A 20,197-nucleotide genomic window follows, 5' to 3' on the forward strand; every position below is an offset into this window, starting at 1 on the left:
GAAAAGGTCTGATTTCCTGGTCTCGACCTTGATGACCCCGGCGTGTGCCTTCACAAAGGAATCCGCAAGCATAGCAAATGAGTCAATAGAATTAGGAGGTAAGTTGTGATACCATATCATAGCTCCTTTTGACAGGTTCTCTCCGAACTTCTTCAATAGGACATACTCGATCTCATCATCCTCCAAGTCATTTCCTTTGATGGCACATGTGTAAGAGGTTACATGCTCATTTGGGGTGGTCGTTCTGTTATACTTAGCAATCTCAGGCATGCAGAATTTCTTAGGGATCGGCTTTGGAGCCGCACTTGGAGGAAAAGGTTTTTGCACGAACTTCTTTGAATCCAGGCCTTTCAACATCGGTGGTGCTCCTGAGATTTGATCTACCCTGAAATTGTAGGTTTCCACCTTTTTGTCATTAGCTTCGATTTTCTTCTCCCCTGATTCTACCCGTTTTGTCAGTTCTTCAAGCATCTTTATGATCTCGGGGTTAGCCCCCGATTCGTTTTCACTTGACCTTTCTGCGACCGGTTCATCCCTGCGGGTGACTTCTCGGGGTGGATCGGGTTCAACTCTGCTCGGTGTACGGCTTTGATTCTGTAACTCAGTTATCACCGCCTGTTGGGCCTGCGGTATTTTGAAGATCACCTGTAAACCGATCCTGTCTCCTCCAATGTTTTGTGTATTTTAAGTTGTAGATCGGGCTCTACCACAGATGCTATTCTTGGGGTCGGCAGGCAGGTTCGTGTCGATAGCCACATGCGAATTAGCGTCAATCGGATCCGCGACCAGAATTTCAATGGGATCAACAGGCGGTACCTCATCACCGGGCGCTATGTTGTTATTTTCACCGTGATGACCGGACTCATTGTCAACATGTAGGGGTGATAATTGAGAGTTCGACATTTTGAGTTTTAACCTACAATTAGAGACACTTTAAAAAACAAGTATAAAGTAGTGTGTGTTGTTTGTAGGCTTGTATCAAATAACTATTATTATCCTTAGCCTCACAGTGGGCGCCAAACTGTTTACCCTCAAAATCGGATAATAATTGAATTTGTATGTGGTTTTAAGGATACGTGGACTAACTTGACACAAAACGATAAATTAGATTCCAATTGAAATAAATAATGATAAAGTAAATGCTAACCACAAGAATTGAACAGTCTTAGCCTTGGAAGATTAATCACCCTCGATCCAGGTATGCTTCGATCGATGTCAGGATACAGAAGAACAAGAGTTTAAAGAGAAATAATAATAATGTATTGCTTTAGGATATGTGTTACGATGTGTTCAATAAATTATCAGACCCCCCTTTATATAGTAGAGGAGTCCTACCTTAGGTACAATTCTATAAAAGGTAAAAATCCCTTGATTTGCTGATTGCCGGTTCCTTACTAATACGCGCCGAGATTCCCGCCGCAACATCTGCCCGGTACAGATATTTCGGTCTTCTGTTGGTTATGCTAACAATGTTTCTTCGAGCTCGTTGGGGGCTAGGGTCGACTCCGGGGTCTCGGACTCAATGTTATCGAAGGCAGGTGTTCTGACTCCGGGTTCTAGCTCGGTGTGACTCGGGGCCGATCTTCAGTCTTGTATTGTCATGTTCCGAGTCTGTCCTTTCATGTCGTAGGCGAACTCGATCTCGACCGTATACAACTATGTCCATCCTGTAACTGTATGAGAATTTTCACCCAAGTTACATTTATTCTCCATGATTGACTCAATTTTACAGTAAAAATGGACTTATCAGAATAGATGGTCATCATGATATAATTTAATATGGCCATACTGGAATATATAAGTCCACCAAAGTGGCCTGCTCTCTGTCTTAACGTGCAAAAGCAAAAAAGCAAAGACTTGCATGGGCAATTAAACAATACTTCCTACGTCCAATTTATGCTTGACACCATATACACGAATTTAAAAAGAAAAAAAGCTTTCAAAAAAAAAGTAAAATAAGAAGTTTAATATGTTTCTAAATACAGAAAGCATCACTCTTTTGGGAAAAAAAAATTGTATCGAATAAAATGGGACATGGAGGGTAGAAATCAGGCACGGGTGGAACTTAAATGTACCGAATTCATCAACTCAGTACTTTCATCGTAGAACATTAGTTAAAATTCAGTTTAATGCTTAAGAACCTTAAAAGTTGAATCCATTAAGATGAAAAGGGATCAAAATAACAAGGCGTCATGCGGAAGCTAACAAAACAAATCTTGAACGATTATAAATCAGAGTGCAAAAGAAAATTATACTAAAAGAGCATAATTCTTTAATGTGGTATGGAGAAATCCTTAATTTATAGAGGTCACAACCTTTTCCTCCAAAAGAGAGATCTGTCAAATATAATCGTAAATATTCTGCGTCTAAATATAATAAGAAAATCAGTACAAACCCTAACCATCCCGAATCTCCCTCGGAGTAGAATTGTACGGAGTATATTTTATCTTTCTTGAGCATACAAAAGGAGAACCGATAGAACAATCTAAAATCAAAGAATCCACGAACCTCCTTCTTTAGATCAGCTTTGGCGAAACTTCAGAAAATGGAAGGTGTAGAGCACAAAACAGTGTCGGTAAATGGAATAAACATGCATTATGCTGAAATAGGTAAAGGCCCTTTAGTCCTTTTAATTCATGGCTTCCCAGAATGCTGGTATTCATGGCGGCACCAAATGTCATTCATGGCTAACCACGGATACCGCGCCGTAGCTCCGGATTTACGCGGCTACGGCGACACGGCCACCGGAGTACCTAATAAAGATGATCCTAGCAATTTCACAACCCTAAGTATTGTTGGTGATTTAGTGGAGCTGTTGAATTCTATTGCACCACAAGAGGAGAAGGTGTTTGTTGTAGGGCATGATTGGGGTGCTGTTGTTTCTTGGGCTCTTTGTTTGTATAGGCCTGATAAGGTTAAGGGTTTTTTCTGCTTGAGTGTTGCTTTCAATCCCAGAAACCCTATGAAGAAACCACTTGAGACTTTGCGTGCAGTTTATGGAGATGATTACTATGTTGTTAGATTCCAGGTGCTCTTCATTTGCTCTATCTCTCATCTCCCTTTTGTTTCACATTTTTTCTAATTAAACTCACGTTCTTTCTCACCAAAAAGTGATTGAAGTTGGACATAGATTCAATTGAAAGTTGAAAAAAGAGTTTTTGAAGTTTTGTTGAAAAATAATATTTGTAAGTTAAAGTTGTGTTTGGACATGTATTTTATTTGAAAAAAAAAATTAAAGTTTTGTGCGTGGAAGAAAAATTTTCACCCAAAATCTGTATTAAACTAGTTCTTGGGCACTTGAAAAAGAATTTTAATTTTTTTAAAAAACTGATCATATTCCACGAACAAAAAGTATTTTTAGTTATATTTTTTTTTAAATAGCTAAAATCTATGACCAAACGAGAACTTCCATCGGTTAACGTTCAGTTTTGAATTATATGGATCGACTATATGAATTATTCATATCATGAATCTAACAGATTTAATATAGTTAGATTAGTTATGGAGCATCATTCTATTTTAACCATCCGTTTTAGTAAAAGTTTGGAATCTCTCGAGATTTACATATATAGGGTTCCAACAAATAAAGATAAAATAATAAATAGTGACAAAAATAGAAAAGCAACCTCGCTATGATCCTTGATCTAGTAGTTTGCACTTTGCATATCTTTCATCGATCATCTACATGCAGGAGCAATATTACGTTCGAATATAAATTCAAGGATTTCTGATTTTATTATCTATTTTGTTCGTAGCAAAACAGATTAAATTATTTGATCCAACAAAATAGATTATTGTTAAAGAAACAATGCAGTTACATTTTTATTAAGTACTTCATTTATATCAATTTATGTGATGGCATTTTACTTTTTTGTCTATTTTAATAAGAATAAAAATTTATACATCTAGAAATAATTTTAAAAATTTACTTAATGAGATGATTGATAACCACAAAAATAACTATGACTTGTTTTACGCTACAAATTTCAAAAATCTTTATTCTTTGTATTTTGTTTCATTTTTTAAGTTGTTACGATAGCCACAGTTCCACAAGTTTGAATCCCAATAGTTCTTAAAAAGCAAGATTCGTTTCCATAAAGTAAAGCTGCTAGTACGTGTAAGTATAGAGATGTTCTGTTATGGAATAGATCTCCAAAAGATTATGATATGTGTTGTCTTTTTAGAAAAAACAGTTCCCTCATTTTATCACTGCTACACTCTAGGTATATTCCATCTAGTAATTAATTATCTAACTTTTCTTTTGATCCAATAATTAATAGCTTGATTTTTCCTCCTATCTTCCATCACGGGGCTTTTACTTATCCACTATCTATACTAAAATCATATTTTTACTTTTATTTGTTTATTTTAGTAAATTAAGAGAAAGAATTTTTTTTCCTTGTTTTACCCTGTTTATTAACTACTCATTCCCCAAATTATTTTTTAAGATTTTTTTTTTATAAAATATGCCATAAGGTGGCATTCCCCCTTTAATTACAGATACACAACACTCCCAAAACCCGGTGTCACTGAGTACATTAGTATCTAATATGAATACAAAATCTGACTGATAAAACACTGTCTGAAGTATAGAACTGTACAATAACTGAAAGAAAGAGAGACAAGGTTAGCGGACTCCATGCAGCTAACGTTGATAGTCTCCAACTGATAGCACTTTGAGATTTAACAGTCGCCAGATCCGAAAGCACTTGGATCTGCACACGATCTGTCTTTTTGTGAAAGGGCAAGATGTTATTTTTGGTATGCATAGACATAGTAAGCTTGGGCCTTGTGAGTCTTCCATATCTCCATTGTTTTCATTAAACTAGCAAAATATACAAAAGAGGGGGACCATACGTCCTTACCTCACCAAAAGTTGAATTGGAGTTACATAAAATATCTCCAGCTATCATATTCTACCTTAGAAACTAAAGCATCAAGGGAAAACTGGATGTACAAGCTCCTCCTTCCCAGCTAGATCCCTATACAAAAAATACAAATAAGCTCCAATTTCCCGTGCCAGATACACTTATGAATTTACAAAAATACATTATTCTTCGTTTGCTTATGCCTAAAAGAAACCATTTGGATGTAATCTAGCCTATAAGACCCTTTTGCTGAGACTGGTAGATCTTGAAATGAAGTGATACTCAATGCATCGTTGTCAATTCCCTGCTTGGCAAGTGCATGCGCGACCTGATTAACTTCTCTATAACAATGTTGTACTTCACGATTTACCCGACTGATAAGATTTTGGATATTCTTAACCTTGTCCATCATCTGCCAAGGTACTGCGCATTCCAGAATGATATTACACATATTATAATGACTGCACAATTTGAGGCCAGCAAGAGCAGCCTGGCTTCAACCATGTTAGGAGGTTTTTCCCATATAATAGGAATGCAAACAATCCTAGGAACTAGATTAACTATCTGATGACATACTTTCCCAGTTGGTATCCCATTCTCGACCACACTCTGTCTTAGCAAGAATCCATTTGAGATGAGTTAGAATTTGGTAAATAATTCCTTTTACATAGACCCTTTTTACCTCCAAATTTCAAGGCACATCTTGCCTTCCAGATCTCCCAAAATATAACCACATGAGTAACTTGTAAGATAGTTTGATGAACACTATTCTTAGGTTTAAGAGCCCACCATCTCTGTATCATTGTAAAAATAGGAATATCACTCCAACTGATCCCCAACGGTCCTCCAAAATATTTCCATATGTGAGATGCCACCTTGCCACCAATAAAAGTATAATGAAGTGTTTCCTTCTGAAAGTCAAGACAACATAAGCATTTGGATACAAAAGTATGAACAAATCTCATAATAGTGTCATCAAAAGGCAGTTTATCTTTTAAGATTCTCCAAACCAAAAAGGACATTTTAAAAGGCAAATATTTATGCCAAATTCTTTTCAGAAAAACGGCTATATCCTTTCTCTGCCTAATACAATTCCAAGCCGACAAAGTAGTAAAGATACCACAACTATTTGGCATCCACACAGGGAGATCAACAGAGTTATGGATACTAATAGGAATGACAAGATCTGTTCGGACAAAAATTCAGGAAGATGTAAATTAGATATATTCTAGTTATTATTAACGATAACATCGCTAACAACTTGATTGCTTGGAGGTTCCTGCAAATGGATAATTTGAGCAATGGCACCCATTTCTGACCAATTGTCCCACCATAAACTACTATTGCCTAAGTTGATCCTCCATAGTAGTAGCTCTTCCATCTTCTCTCTATAGGAAATGGGTGAGAGTTGCTGCAATATTTAGCTTGAAAGAAGTCAGACCACAACGTCTTGCAAGTTCTAAATCGCCACCACCTTTTCATAGTTAAACTATTACTAACATCAACCAACATCTTGAACCCCAAGCCTCCCTCCTCTACTGGATAGCACAAATTAGCCCAAGAACTCCAATGATATTTTTGTTTCCCATCTATAGACCCCCCAGAAAAATTTGGCCATATAACTTTCTAATTGCTTAAAAATAGTTTTAGGCGGTTCTATGGCAGAAAGCAAATAGATAGGTTGAGACTGTAAGATATGCTTGATAAGAGTTGCTCTACCACCAACAGATACCAACTTACCCTGCCAACCTGTTATCTTCCTCACAATTTTTCTAATCCTATCATTAAAGTGAGATATCCTCTGTCTTCCCATATACAAAGGGTATCCTAAATAGGTGATGGGAAAATTGGCATGATTGAAACTAGTAACTTCCTTAATTCTCTGAATGTCAACATTAGAGGCCTTTGTACTAACCAAGAAACAACTCTTATTAATGTTAATACTCTGCCCAGAACAATTCTCATAATTCTGCAATTGGTGAATCACCAACTTCAACGATCTTTTTCCACCAGATGTAAAAATCACAACATCATCTGCATAAGCAAGATGTGTTATTTGTGGACCATTATGCAACATACTAAATTCAATGTACTGATTTTTATGAGGCAACTGATTTAACATGATAGAGAGAACTTCAGCCCCTAGTATGAAAAGAGAAGGGGATAACGGGTCCCCTTGCTTTAGCCCTTTATAAAATAGAAAGAAATCTCTTCTAACTCCATTAGTGAGCACAGAATACCAAACATTAGAGATTAGCCTCCACACTAGGTCAATCCAATTTTCTGAAAACCCAAACTTCCTCAACACTTGCAATAAGAAGTACTAATTGACTATCGTAAGCCTTTGACATGTCAAGCTTAACGACTATATTTCCTCCCACGTTTCTTTTTCCAATACCATGTATAATTTCCTGGGCCAATAAAATATTTTCTGTAATTGACCTGCCTTTTAGGAAGCCTGTCTGATTGTGAGATATAAGCTTTGGGAGAATAGAATTCAGTCTTGAACTCATTATCTTAGAGATAATCTTGTATGAATAGTTACTCGGGCTTATAGGTCTCATTTCATGAAAAGAACTAGGATTATCCACTCTGGGAAACAATACTAGATATGTGCTTGTATAGAATCTGCTAAGCTCTGCCCCAGTAAAGAAATATTGTATCAAATTGACCAAATCTACTTTGACAATGTCCCAACAGTTTTGGTAGAATGCTCCTCCAAATTCATTTGGCCCTGGTGAGCTGTTAGCATTTAGTGAGCTGCTAGCATTTAGATCAAATATATCTTTCTTGATTTCCTCCTCATCTGGGATATTACATAACATATTATTATCCTCCTAGTTAATAAGCTGGCTGATACAATCCAAATGATGAAGCTCTGGAACACCTTCATCTCCAAACAAATTTATATAACAATCAACTGCCTCTTTAGCAATGTTTTCTTCCCCATTTAACCACTGTCTAGCTTCTCCTTGTACTCTCTGTAAGGTGAGTCTTCGTCTTCTTTCATTTATAATGGAATGAAAATATTTAGAGGTTGAATCACCCTCTTCTAGCCATCTAATGTTGTCCCTTTGCTTGAGTATTGCTTCTTCACGTTTCAACCATTTAGTGTGCTCTGCTTGACCTTTATGAATCTGAGGTCTAAGATCTTCCATATCATTCTCAATGTATTCATCTTCCAGAACTTGCATCTTGGCTTCCCATTCTCTGACTTTATCAAACACATTTTCAATTTGTTCTTTTGATCACTGGCTGAGTCTTCTACTCAAGTTTTTGATCTTGACTTGAAATCTTCTCATACAATTTCCTTGTACTTCTGCATCCAATACCTCCTCTTCATAGTCGCCATCCTGATCTCTATCATGATCATCTTCACTACTGAATTCAAGTTCACTAGCCTCTTCTTCATTATCCCTTCCAAAATTGTATTCTGTTGAGCCAAAGTCAAAGTACCAGTGGGAAAATTTAGTTGAAGTGGAGTTGTGTTGGGACTCCACAGCTGAACCTCCAAATGTATACCTTTTGCTTCTTTTTGCAAAATTGGACTGGTTGTTGGACCACCTACTGACTGGGGAGTACCACAAAAACCCATCCTTTGAGAGTTGGAATGAGAACCAATTTTTTGTAAATTGTCCTGCTCTTCACAAAGATTAGCTTCCTTTTCAAGTAGTTGAAATGAGTTGGACACACTCACAGGATTGTGGCCCACAGTCGGGAAACGAGTTTGTACATTCAGAACTTCTATATCCCTTTCCTGGCTATCATCCTTAGCATCTGATTCAACTACTACAATAGAATTGACTTAAGATAAATTTTGTACAGTATCGTTAGCTTGTTCGGTCTTCTATTGTTCTCCCTTATCATTTGATGGCCTAGCCACCCATTTCATTTTGTTCTTCTTGCCAAGGCTAGCCCTGATGCCTTGCTGAATTCTTCGCCTATTCCGTGAAAGGTTTCTCTACTTGATAATTCCTTTGCTATTAATCACTGGACCTTTAGAAGATTGACTACCTCCTAAAGCAACAGGGATATGATTTGTGAGAGCAAAATTCTGAGCATCCATTTTTGGCAACTGAATAAAATTTGTCCTAACACCACGCTTAGTGAAAGAGGCCTTCTTATTGACTGGTTTAGAGCTTGTAGATGCAAAATTGGAAGGATGTGCTTGTTTCTTAGACAACTGATCAGTAGTAGGCATAACAGCACCAACATTCGCCTTTGAGTTATCTGAATTCACCTTCCTCTTTTGTGACAAACATACCTCCTAAACATGTTCCTTATGTTTGCAAGCAAAGCAGTAATCTGAGACAAATTCGTATTCTATCTGTTGCCAAAAAACCCCAACTTCAGACCCACCCTCTTCCTTGATGCCTGCCCATACAGACACTCGTCTCTAAAATAGCCAAATCGACCTCAACCATAACCTTAGCAAAATTAAGCCTTGACTTAACATCAGTGGCTTTGTCAATTTTTAATAAAGTTTCAATAGTAGAAGTAATTCTCTGAAGCGCATACCAATTATAATATTGCCATTTGAGCTCCGGCAGGGTAATCCAAAAAGGCGCTAATGAGGTTTCTTCTTTCGGATTGAAATCTGCAGTCCAAGTAACAACCCTCATCCAACTCCCCAAAACCCAGAAGTTCCTTCTAAGATATATCTTCAAATAATCCTCCCTAACCATGAAATCTAGAAAAATATACTTGGAATTATAATGACCAATTTTAAGAGTACCAACCATCGGAAACCTAGATGCGAAATCCCTCCTGATGTCTTCAATAGCTGGCTTTCCATGTGAGAATTTTCTCTTCTTCTTGTGGAGAGAAAAATGCAGCTGGTTTTTCTTCGTGCATTTCTGGCGGTCGGGGCTTTAGCTTCGTTCTCACCGCAGGACTTGCGACGGTGGTTGCATAGGAATTGGTATCATTATTACGGATATTACGGTAAAATATGTACTTTATTTATTCCATCCGTTTTAATTTATGTTAACCTATTTGACTGGGCACGGAATTTAAGAAAAGAGATAATACTTTTAAATTTGTGGTGTAAAATAAGACAGATATATTTTGTGTGGCTATAAATTATTACATAAAAGTAAATTGTTTCCAAATAAGTAAAGACGTCATTCTTTTTGGTACGGACTAAAAATGAAATAAGTTTACATAAATTAAAACGAATGGAGTATTTATTAAGGGAAATACAAATTACAGTGTGTATAAGTACAAGTGAATAGAGGGAGTAGTTAATATTCTCTTCGTCCCAATTTATGTAATAAACTTTTATTTTCAATCTATCCCAAAAAAATAATATATTTCTAAGTTTAGATACAATATAACTTTTAAACTTATGATTTTATCCTTAATGAAATGATGGAATGATTTATACCATACAAATATTTATGACTTGTTTTAAACAAGAAGTTTCAAAAGTCATTACATAAGGGAGTACTACTGAAACAATTTTCTATATTCTTTTTTTGTCAAGAGTCGAATTAATTAATGAATTAGTTGAAGATTACTTTTTTTAACTCTCGAGAACATTCATTTTAACACAACATGAATAGTAAATTTACATGATTAACAGCTCCTTTAATTTGATTGTGTTAATGCAGGAGGCTGGAGTAATAGAAGCTGAGTTTGAGGAGATAGGTGTGAAGAATGTTTTAAAGAAGTTTTTCACATATAGGGAACCAGCTCCTCTTTACTTTAAAAAAGGAAAATCATTTGGAGATAATCCTCAAGTAGAGCTGCCTTGTTGGTTATCAGAGGAAGAACTTGATTTCTATGCTACCAAATATGAACAAACTGGCTTCACTGGAGCACTCAACTTTTACCGAGCAATAGATCGGTAAGCGATTTTAATATAATCTCTTCGTTCCATTTTATATGATGCACTTTGACTATATATGCATAGAATTAAGAAAAAATGAAAATAAAAATTTTAGAACTTATAGTCTAAAACAACCATAGATATAATATAGATATAATTGTATGTCTATAAATTATTTCATTCATGCAAAAGGGAAGTTTAAAATTAAATTATTCTTAATTATAATAAGATATCACTCTTTTAGCTAAATATAAGCTTAAAAGGAAGGTGTATCACATAAATTAGGATGGATGGAGTACTATAATACTCCCGTTGTCCTATTTTACATGATAGTAGTAATATTTCAAAGTTAAGTATCTTTTTATTGTTATTTTACAAACATTTTAGTCATATTGATATTAATTAACAACGGCAATGTATAGTAATGTATGTACGTAGTTGCTTGCTAACTATGTAATTCTCAGTTCGAAAATATTAAAAGTTAATATTCGAATTAACAAAAAAAATTAGAAAATTTAACTTTCGTACTTCAAACTCTCGTTATTATATATTGGACCGGGAAGTAATAATATAACTACAATACGCGAACTTAAATAATGTCTCAAATCCAAACAAGTTGGATCGGCTAGATGCATGACTATATGGTCTTAGTGGCCATGCATGTTGCTCCATATATATATATATATATATATATATATATATGTGTGTGTGTGTGTGTGTGTGTGAGAGAGAGAGAGAGAGAGAGAGAGAGAGAGAGAGAGAGAGAGAGAGAGAGAGAGAGAGAGAGAGAGAGAGAGATTAAAGTACCCTATAAATTTGGATGTAAGTTATTTGCATTTGAATATTGCAGAAATTGGGAGCTTACAGGAGCATGGACAGGGGCTAAAATCCAAGTACCAGTGAAGTTCATTGTAGGTGAGCTTGACCTTACTTATAATGCTCCTGGCACAAAAGATTATTTACACAAAGGAGGTTTCAAAAAACAAGTGCCTTTGTTAGAGGAAGTTGTGGTTTTAGAAGGAGTTGGACATTTTATCCACGAAGAAAAACCAAAAGAAATTAATGACCATATTTACAACTTTATTCGCAAGATTTCATCCTCTAATCAATCCAAGTTCTGTGCTATTCTGTAGAGTTTCTCTTCTTTTTTTTCCTCCATTTTTTGAGGTTGTATTAAATGTGTTTGTTTGCTAAGTTTGTAATGTGTGCCCATAATGTTGACAACCAGGTGAGCTTTATTTTGTTGTTCTTTATTGAAGATGGAGTTTTCTTGCACTCTTCTTGCAACTAATTAAGATTACGCTTGATTAATTTCTGATAATTCCAATTCTTATAATTCTTGAGAGTTAAACATTGAGTTTATTATGCTTTTTGATGAAAATTTTATGCAGATGGTCACTGTACCAATTGTGACTAATCTCTATCAAATTACTGTCTAACCTCTCTGTAACAGCCTTGTTAATTCCGATATTTTTTGGCTGTTATAGTAAGTTGTTATAGATAACAAATACTTATTATAATATAGCATGAAAAATTAGTTCCAAAGAAAACCCGGTTGCTATAGTGAAGTATTGACTGTTATAGAGAGATTCAACTGTAGTAGTCTCGTTGTACAAAAGAAAAGTAAAATATTAGCTATGAGTCATTATCATCAGTCCGTTATCTATCCAATTCATTTTCTGCTACAAACGTCATGGCTTTTCAATTAATACTAAAATTTTAGTTTTAAACCTTGTCATACGTTTTCTCAGAGTGATAAAAAAGATAGTTAACTTATTGTTCCATTTAAGTAATAAGGACACAAGTATATGACTCACATGGAAAAGCCAAGAGGAGAAGAAAACCTATTTTCTTAGTAGAACAAAAGGTGGAGAGATTTCAGAAACTTCTCTCGAGATTAACCATAATTTGCAAAAGAACAACATTGTGACATATAACGATATAACCAAAAAACGAAACAAGTTAAGCTCAATGGTACTCTTGCTTGTAAAAGTATACCTACTACTCTTTTCTAAGCCGCTTTTCCTCATTTCACTCGCCCTCTTCACGAACTTGTACACTTTAAAAAGCAGCTAAACTCTAAGCGAGATCGTCAAAACACAAGTACATTTTCAAGGAGAGTGATAGAAAGAGCGAGATGGAGGAAATGAAGGAGATTCAACACAAGTTATTGAGAGTGAATGGGATAAACATGCACATAGCTGAAATGGGCCAAGGCCCAATAGTTCTATTCCTTCACGGCTTCCCGGAACTATGGTACTCGTGGCGCTACCAAATGCCGTTCATGGCGGGCCATGGCTACCGGGCGGTAGCCCCGGACCTACGCGGGTTCGGAGACACCACCGGAGCACTCAATGATGACTTCACCAAGTTCACCACTCTCCATGTTGTTGGTGACATTGTGGAACTTCTTAATATCATTTCCCCTGACCAAGAGAAAGTGTTTGTAGTGGGCCATGATTGGGGAGCTATGATTGCTTGGGCTTTGTGTTTGTATAGGCCCGATAAGGTCAAGGCCCTTGTTAACATGAGTGTTCCTTTCACTCCACAAAACCCAATTATTAGGCCCATTGCTCGTCTACGTGCTACTTATGGAGATGAGTACTATATTATCAGATTCCAGGTTTATTTATTTATTTTTCCACTCTTTCTTCTCTCAACTAATACTCCATCTAAATGAATTGAATACTCGATTTACTGTTGATAGTCAAGTTGATCAACTTTTAAGGTTAAGTCAAACTTGTATTAATTCGTCTTTATGAAATAATGTTAGGATGTATAATAATAATACTACAAGTGCGGGAAAAATATATATCAAAATTTTGTGAAATTCAAGTTTGTTTGACTATTGAAGAGTAAAAAACAATAATTTAAGGGTAGATGGAAATGTCACTAGTTCTCATAATGTGATGAATTGTTTAATAATTTAAACTATGAAGGAACCTGGAGAAATAGAAGAAGAATTTGCTCAAATAGGGACCAAGACAGTTTTGGAGAAGCTATTGACTAATCGAAACCCTGAACCACTGAAGGTGCCTAAAGGAAAGCCATTTGATAAAAGTCCAGTCAAATTACCCCCTTGGCTGACTGAAAAAGAAGTTGATTACTATGCTACCAAATATGAGCAGACTGGCTTCACTGGTGGATTGAATTATTACAGAGCTCTTGATCTGTAAGCTTCTACACTAATCCCTCTTTCATTTTTTTTCTTCATATAATGAATCACTACTATATTATAGCTCTACTCGAAAAACTACTCAACTAATAAATCTTGATTCAAAAGTATAGAGAATCTTTGCGCTTGGGGCAATGACGCAGCTACTCAGGTACTAACCGAGGCGCGTCTATTGCTGGTTGAAAACTATTTCCAAACCCCCTCTTTGGCCCTGACCATTGAGAATTTTTGAAAGGGCTTCCCTTCTGGGTAAAGCCCTAAAAGAAAATATGACTAGCTACTTACCTCAAAATTGATTGTATTCTTGAAATGCAGAAACTGGGAACTGACAGCACCATGGACTGGGGCTAAAATAAAAGTACCAGTGAAGTTCATAGTAGGAGATTTGGACATAACTTACAATGCAGCAGGAGTCAAGGATTATATACACAAGGGTGGATTAAAGAAAGATGTACCTTTGCTAGAAGATGTGGTTATCTTGAAAGGGGTGGCTCATTTTCTTCAACAAGAAAAGCCTGATGAAGTTAACAAACACATCCATGCCTTCTTACAGGGATTTTCTTCCTCTGATTAAAGGTTCTGCACTTTGAAATTTCTTTGGAGCTCCACAACAAGTTAGATCAACCAGAAAATGGAGTTATACAAGGATCATTTCCATATGCTAAAATAATTCTTATACCTATTTCATCCATTTCCAAATATCTGTAAACCTTAAAAAAATTGGTTTCCATTCAGTTGTTCTTTTCTTTTCAGCCAGGAATTGAAGGGTAGGAATAGAAAGAAACATTATAGATATTACTTTGAGTGATATGTGATATTAACACCAAGGCAAAGACACTAAACTTGAGACTGAGAGAAGAGAGATAATGAGAAAGCTATATTGTTGATTAAGACTGCTATAATCAGGTCCTCTTATACAACTAGCAGCTGAGTACTAATAAACCTTAATCAAAATGAACTGAATACTATATAGTATAAATTTCTAATGGCATTTACCTAAGGGATTTATCACCTAAAAAGGGTACAAAAAAGCATTCAACTGAAAAACAAAGTCGAGCATCATGCTATTTCAACTTGTAATTTTTCAGAAAACATACAAGCAGTTCTAAATGTTTAATGTTAGTGTTTTTATTATTGTACAACATATCCGGGATGTCTTAAAAGGAAAAAGAAAGAATTGTCCACAAAGAAGTGGTTCAAGTATACAACAAAGAAAAAAGAAGCTAACTTTTGGTGAATCATTGTTGTTTTGCTCCTGGGCGTCTTCCAACATCAAAGTGAACATCCAGGAGACCCGTTATGCCAGCATCAATCTTTTGGCCTACCTTAACAGGGCCAACTCCTTTGGGAGTCCCTACAGAAAATCAGTAATGGAAACATTGAATGAATAACTGTAACAAGAGTTGTATTACTTGAACAAGAACGTTTTAAAATTCTCAATAAACTGGGTGAAGTGACACACTTGCTGAAATTTAAAAAGAAATCTCCAGTAGGTGACATACTTGCTGAATTATAGAAAACAGTAGGTAGGGTTACCCAATGGTTTCAGGACAGTTTGCAGCATTTTTTTTAGAATAAGACTAGTGTAAACCGAATGATGTTCCTTCTCTTGTCCAGTGATATACAAGTATTGAGCCTTCATGCAAATTAACAAAAACTGCCAATGGAGGGAAACTAAAAGAGATCCAAGAACGTAGCAGGCCATCAAAAACATGTTTCACTTTCAAAACCACAAGCATGTAAATCAAGAAAAATTCAAGCACAAAAAGGAAGAACCTTAATGACCTCAGTTTATTATAACAGGCCTAACAATTGCAAAAGTTTACAGGACTTTATAAATAGAAAAAAATGCAATGCAAGTTACGAAAAGAAAAAATAACTTTCATGAAAGGCCATTTATCAATTGAATAAAGAAGCAGCATGAGTCGTCCTACCAGTTAAAATAACATCTCCCTGAAGAAGAGTCATGATCGAACTTATGTGGCTAATCAAAAATGGGATCTTGAATATCATATCACTTGTCGAGCCTTTTTGCCGAATTTCTCCGTCAACCTGCAGAGTAGCATATGATGATCAGCTGCAATTGTGAAGACCAACATTAAGCAGACGAAAAGAAATATTATTACCTTCAGCCACAATTCTATATCATGGGGATCTGGCACCATCGACTTAGGTAACTGCAGGAAACAAAAGGGAAAGATGATTATTAATTATTCTCAAAATGATATATAACACCATCTAACATTAGGGGGAAAACAAAGGGAAAATGAAAACAAACATATGACATTGCCAAAACTTCTTACAACTGAGCTGATAGGAGTGAATGTGTCTTGGCCCTTAGCAACAGTCCACGGCAGGCCTGCAGACTGTCAATTTGTATTGGTAAAAATTGGTATTGTCATCCTCAGGAATGACAATGAAGGACTAATAGTAATGATTAAAGACCAAAAATAAATAAGACAAATGAGCACGGATATTCGAAATGTATGACGTAAAAGAATTCAAACCTTTGCAGTAGCTTGGATCTCCCTCGCAGTCATATCCAAAGCAAGTGCATAACCTGAAACAAAGAATTTTCAACCAGTGAGTAGAGTCCACATATTTATTGGGACAAACAATCTAATGCAGATTCAGAAGAAAGCAGATGGATTTTTTTTTTTTTTGAGAAGGAAAAGAAGAGGGTCTGAAGAAAGCAGATGGATGAGTATGTTTAACGAACTTAGAAACAGAAAGAAGGAAAAACAATTCCGCAAATAAATCAACCTGGTTTTGTTGTTCCACTGCTTCCGTTTTTAAACAAATAGAGGACATCCCATGAATCGATGGGCATATCCGAACAAGTTCGTTGAATAACTCTAATTTATTTCCAGCAAAAGTAGATAAAAATTGAAAAGACAAGTGAACCTTGGCAAGATAGACACCCAGTATTCACCTAAGCGAAGGAACAACAGCGTAGCACTGTTCAGGTAGAATCCAACAACAACAACAATAACAACAACAACCCAGTAGAATCCCGCAAGTGAAATCTGGGGAGGGTAGTGTGTACGCAGACCTTACCCCTACTCCGGAGGAGTAGAGAGGCTGTTTCCGATAGACCCTCGGCTTAAATATATTGCCCAAGAGGTGGTTGTGTTGGCCAGTAGCCACACAGCTTGGCGGATGTTAGCAACAATCGCAAAGTGTCTTGGCAAGCTGATTTTGTGCTCAAATAGAGATAAACTGTCAAAAAAGCAGCCAATGCAAGTGCGCTGCAACTTTCTATGGCATGGGGTGGAATGTGAAAAATATTCCAACACAACAGGAACAAGGAAAAAGAAGAAAGCAAATGAAATTGAATCCAGATAAGTTACTTCTAATCGATTAAGTTACTATAGGCATGGGGAACCCCGGATCCCCATAGTCTTTCATGATAACTAATCAAGTTGATGGGTTCGCTCAGCAGGGGTTATGCCGTCGAGTGCCGGTCACATAACCCTCCACAAAAAAAATAGCCTTCTTGGGTCTTCAGCTAAGAGAAACAAGGCTTAGGTAAGGAGGTTGACGGTAGTGCACTTTTACATTATAACATTAACATTAGTAGATTTATGATAAGAGGTTTTAACTGGTTCACTGTGGGCTTTCACCAATACTGAGATGGCAAGAGACAAAATGGAGACTACTACAAGGAAGAGGAAATCTCACGAGACAAAATGGAGACTACTACAAGGAAGAGGAATTCTTTATTTTTTTCTTTTTTCTCTTTTTCTTTACACTTCCGGGGTAAAATTAGAACCTCTCTATACACACAATATCAGGAATGCCTACTGTGCTGTAAGGTTCACTGCTCGAATATCTTCTATTTATCGTCTTAAACCAGTGAACAGTGCAAAACTACTCTGAGGCCTGAGCCATGCAATTGATGGGTCAGAGGGTGAAACACATTATCTGAGCACCAGTTTTATCTTAAGGATTGGGCAAATATTTATCTTAAGGATTGGGCAAATATTTATCTTAAAGGATTGGGCAAATATTTCTGCCGAAAAAATCTATCAGGGGAAGAAAAACACATCATTCCACAACACCAATTCAGTTCACTGCTTCTCAAGTCTTTTGCTATAATATAAATTAAGATGCACGTCAAAAAGAGCTCATAGCAGTAATTTTCTCCAATATGTGGTGCTTTAGTAGTTTAGAGAATAGAGACCATACAATGTACAAAACGAGAATCACGATAGAAGATCAACTTCATATTGTAACCTAAAGAACAGCATTGGCTGTCAAAATCTGCAGCACAGATCAACAAACTATACAGGGTCTTTCTTTTTTCTATCGACTAAAATAACAATCACACATGCATTTTATGAAACAAGATTAAAGAAATAACTACAGTTGCAAAATACAGTCGAATTCAACTCAAAGTTAACAACTTTAGGAATCAAAATACAAAATCGAGCATACAAGTTTTGCCAATTGTTGATAGAATACCTCCAACATAGTCCATAGCAGTGGCTTCAGGTACATCCCTAGCCCTTTGGCTTATCACAACTGCCAACTCCACCTCGTGATCCAGTGATTCCAATGGATGAGGAACTTCGATTGTCCCTCCGTTCATCAAATACGAGGATGTGGGCTTCATAAACAACACTGGCTCCTTCAAAAGTTAAATCACAATTACACATAGATAAACCTAGTACGATGATCGATTGCGCTCAATCAGCTTCGAGAAAAGCATCAATCACAGATCAGAATTCACACACACACACATAGAGAGAGAGAGAGAGAGAGAGAGAGAGAGAGAGAGAGAGAGAGAGAGAGACCTTAGGTACTGCGTTACCGAGTTCTTTGGCATGAGCGGCGTAGTTACGACCGACGGCGATGATTTTACTGCCGACGGTGAGAAGATTTTCATGTGCTGCCGTCGTGGCGGTTGCCATGTTCCTCGATGCAAATGATTTTCCGATTGCTCTAGCAGCGCCACCGCACACTAGGTTTCGAGCAATACTGATTGTTTGAATTTTCGCACACATTGTATATATACGAGTGTGTCAGTGTGTGATAAATCAGCTGCCAATTCTGCCCGAAATGGAAAGAGAGACCAATAGTGTCGAGATGATTAAGAGAATTTCTCCTTTGCTTCATCTTCTTTTCCTTTTTCTTTTAATTATACAAAATTTGGTTTGGTTTCGTGGAACTGTCCTTAAAGCGCTATGTACGACTATTAAAGCATACGTGCTTTTAGAGAAGAAAAAACTCTCTGTGATGTGAGAGAATTTAGTCCCTTATGTTTGAGTTTGAAGTAATTCAGGGTAACTCATTAAAACATTTGATTCTTTTAGAATTCGAGTTTTTTTTTCCTTTTATTAGACCTACTCTAAAAAAATATGGTCTAATCTTTCACAGTTTTGACTAAAAACTCAGTGAAAATTCAGCGGTAACTCATAAAAACATTTGATTCTTATTTCTTTTTCATCCAAAAAAGGAAAAAATTACTCTACTAATTAAAAAATCTCTTTCAAATGGTTTCTCATAAGTTAAAAATGGTAATAAAATACGAATTACTATAACAGTAACAGTTCTTTAAATAAACTCAAAGTTTTTATTAATCGTGTTGTTTTCTGGTCGGCTTGTTTGCTCATCTTGGTAATGTTTTCTTTTGTTTCACTGCTAATCCAAACTAATTAAACTCTTCTTTCTTTAGTGTATTTCCTCCAATTGAATTTAAGGCAAACGCGTATAAAAAAATTGATAAAAATTTAAGAAGAGGTAGTTTGAATTTATCCATAGTTTGTTTGTTTAATTTATTCCTCCCACCTAAAAGTGAAGATTTAATAGAATCCATATAAGCGTTCCTCGTTGGTCTTATATTGGATGTATTTTTCAGCATTCAAATTAACGGAACAGATCATTTTCTATACTTCCAGAATTCAGATTTAAGAAGTTCTAACTTGTAATATTTGGTTATGAATATCAGCTTACTCTCTAGTCTCTAATCCCTACAAAATATACTCCTTTCTTTTCATTGCATGTTCAATCTGTCACTATACAAGTAACTAGCTTCGCTTCCTGCAAAATATTAGTAGTATTAACAAGTGCTGGTTATAGGAAGTATATCTACTGCTATTGATATATATAATAATTAGGGGTGTTCATAAGAACCCAAAAAACCAAACCAAACAGAAAACCGAACTAAACCGACCAAAAAAACCGATACTTCTTATGTTTGGTTTGGTTTTGGTTTTGAATTTTAAAAACCGATCAAATTTGGTTTGGTTTTGGTGTTAATCAAAAAATAACCGAACAAAACCAAACCAAACCGACTATAGAAGTAGTTATTAAATTTATTAT

General features: G+C 36.0%; 3 protein-coding genes and 1 pseudogene across 4 annotated transcripts; 3 read left to right on the plus strand and 1 right to left on the minus strand.

Moving 5' to 3' along the window:
• The first annotated feature begins 2,412 nt into the window (after window positions 1-2,412).
• On the plus strand, window positions 2,413-12,019 carry LOC104113654 (uncharacterized). Its single transcript, XM_009623886.4, has 3 exons — window positions 2,413-3,028; window positions 10,481-10,716; window positions 11,549-12,019. Exons 1-3 carry the CDS (start codon window positions 2,546-2,548, stop codon window positions 11,829-11,831), a joined length of 1,002 nt encoding a protein of 333 aa, XP_009622181.1. The 5' UTR covers window positions 2,413-2,545; the 3' UTR covers window positions 11,832-12,019.
• Window positions 12,020-12,584: 565 nt separating this feature from the next.
• LOC104113652 (uncharacterized) lies at window positions 12,585-15,095 on the plus strand. Its single transcript, XM_009623884.4, has 3 exons — window positions 12,585-13,321; window positions 13,638-13,870; window positions 14,189-15,095. Exons 1-3 carry the CDS (start codon window positions 12,836-12,838, stop codon window positions 14,445-14,447), a joined length of 978 nt encoding a protein of 325 aa, XP_009622179.1. The 5' UTR covers window positions 12,585-12,835; the 3' UTR covers window positions 14,448-15,095.
• Window positions 13,990-14,130, plus strand: LOC117280882 (U4 spliceosomal RNA; annotated as a pseudogene).
• On the minus strand, window positions 14,914-18,991 carry LOC104113653 (oxaloacetate tautomerase FAHD1, mitochondrial). 2 transcript variants are annotated; one of them, XM_033660651.2, is made up of 7 exons: window positions 18,670-18,991; window positions 18,338-18,503; window positions 16,381-16,433; window positions 16,180-16,239; window positions 16,000-16,050; window positions 15,808-15,925; window positions 14,914-15,227 (listed from the first exon to the last, which is right to left on the minus strand). In XM_033660651.2, exons 1-7 carry the CDS (start codon window positions 18,877-18,879, stop codon window positions 15,112-15,114), a joined length of 774 nt encoding a protein of 257 aa, XP_033516542.1. In that variant the 5' UTR covers window positions 18,880-18,991; the 3' UTR covers window positions 14,914-15,111. The 2 variants fall into 2 exon arrangements, with proteins under 2 accessions (XP_033516542.1, XP_009622180.1); XM_009623885.4 differs by having other exon boundaries at window positions 16,177-16,239; window positions 18,670-18,990.
• Between the last annotated feature and the right edge of the window lie 1,206 nt (window positions 18,992-20,197).

This window comes from Nicotiana tomentosiformis, chromosome 9 (genome assembly GCF_000390325.3).
Source record: "Nicotiana tomentosiformis chromosome 9, ASM39032v3, whole genome shotgun sequence".
NCBI lineage: Eukaryota > Viridiplantae > Streptophyta > Magnoliopsida > Solanales > Solanaceae > Nicotiana > Nicotiana tomentosiformis.

Coding starts and splice junctions, on each gene's coding strand:
- LOC104113654 (XM_009623886.4), top strand. CDS start 2,546: ATGGAAGGTGTAGAGCACAAAACAGTGTCGGTAAATGGAATAAACATG. Junction 3,029..10,480: donor ACTATGTTGTTAGATTCCAG/GTGCTCTTCATT, acceptor GTGTTAATGCAG/GAGGCTGGAGTAATAGAAGC. Junction 10,717..11,548: donor TTTTACCGAGCAATAGATCG/GTAAGCGATTTT, acceptor TGAATATTGCAG/AAATTGGGAGCTTACAGGAG.
- LOC104113652 (XM_009623884.4), top strand. CDS start 12,836: ATGGAGGAAATGAAGGAGATTCAACACAAGTTATTGAGAGTGAATGGG. Junction 13,322..13,637: donor ACTATATTATCAGATTCCAG/GTTTATTTATTT, acceptor TAAACTATGAAG/GAACCTGGAGAAATAGAAGA. Junction 13,871..14,188: donor TATTACAGAGCTCTTGATCT/GTAAGCTTCTAC, acceptor CTTGAAATGCAG/AAACTGGGAACTGACAGCAC.
- LOC104113653 (XM_009623885.4), bottom strand. CDS start 18,879: ATGTGTGCGAAAATTCAAACAATCAGTATTGCTCGAAACCTAGTGTGC. Junction 16,434..18,337: donor TGCTATGGACTATGTTGGAG/GTATTCTATCAA, acceptor TCTTTGTTTCAG/GTTATGCACTTGCTTTGGAT. Junction 16,051..16,176: donor TCACTCCTATCAGCTCAGTT/GTAAGAAGTTTT, acceptor TGTTTCCTGCAG/TTACCTAAGTCGATGGTGCC.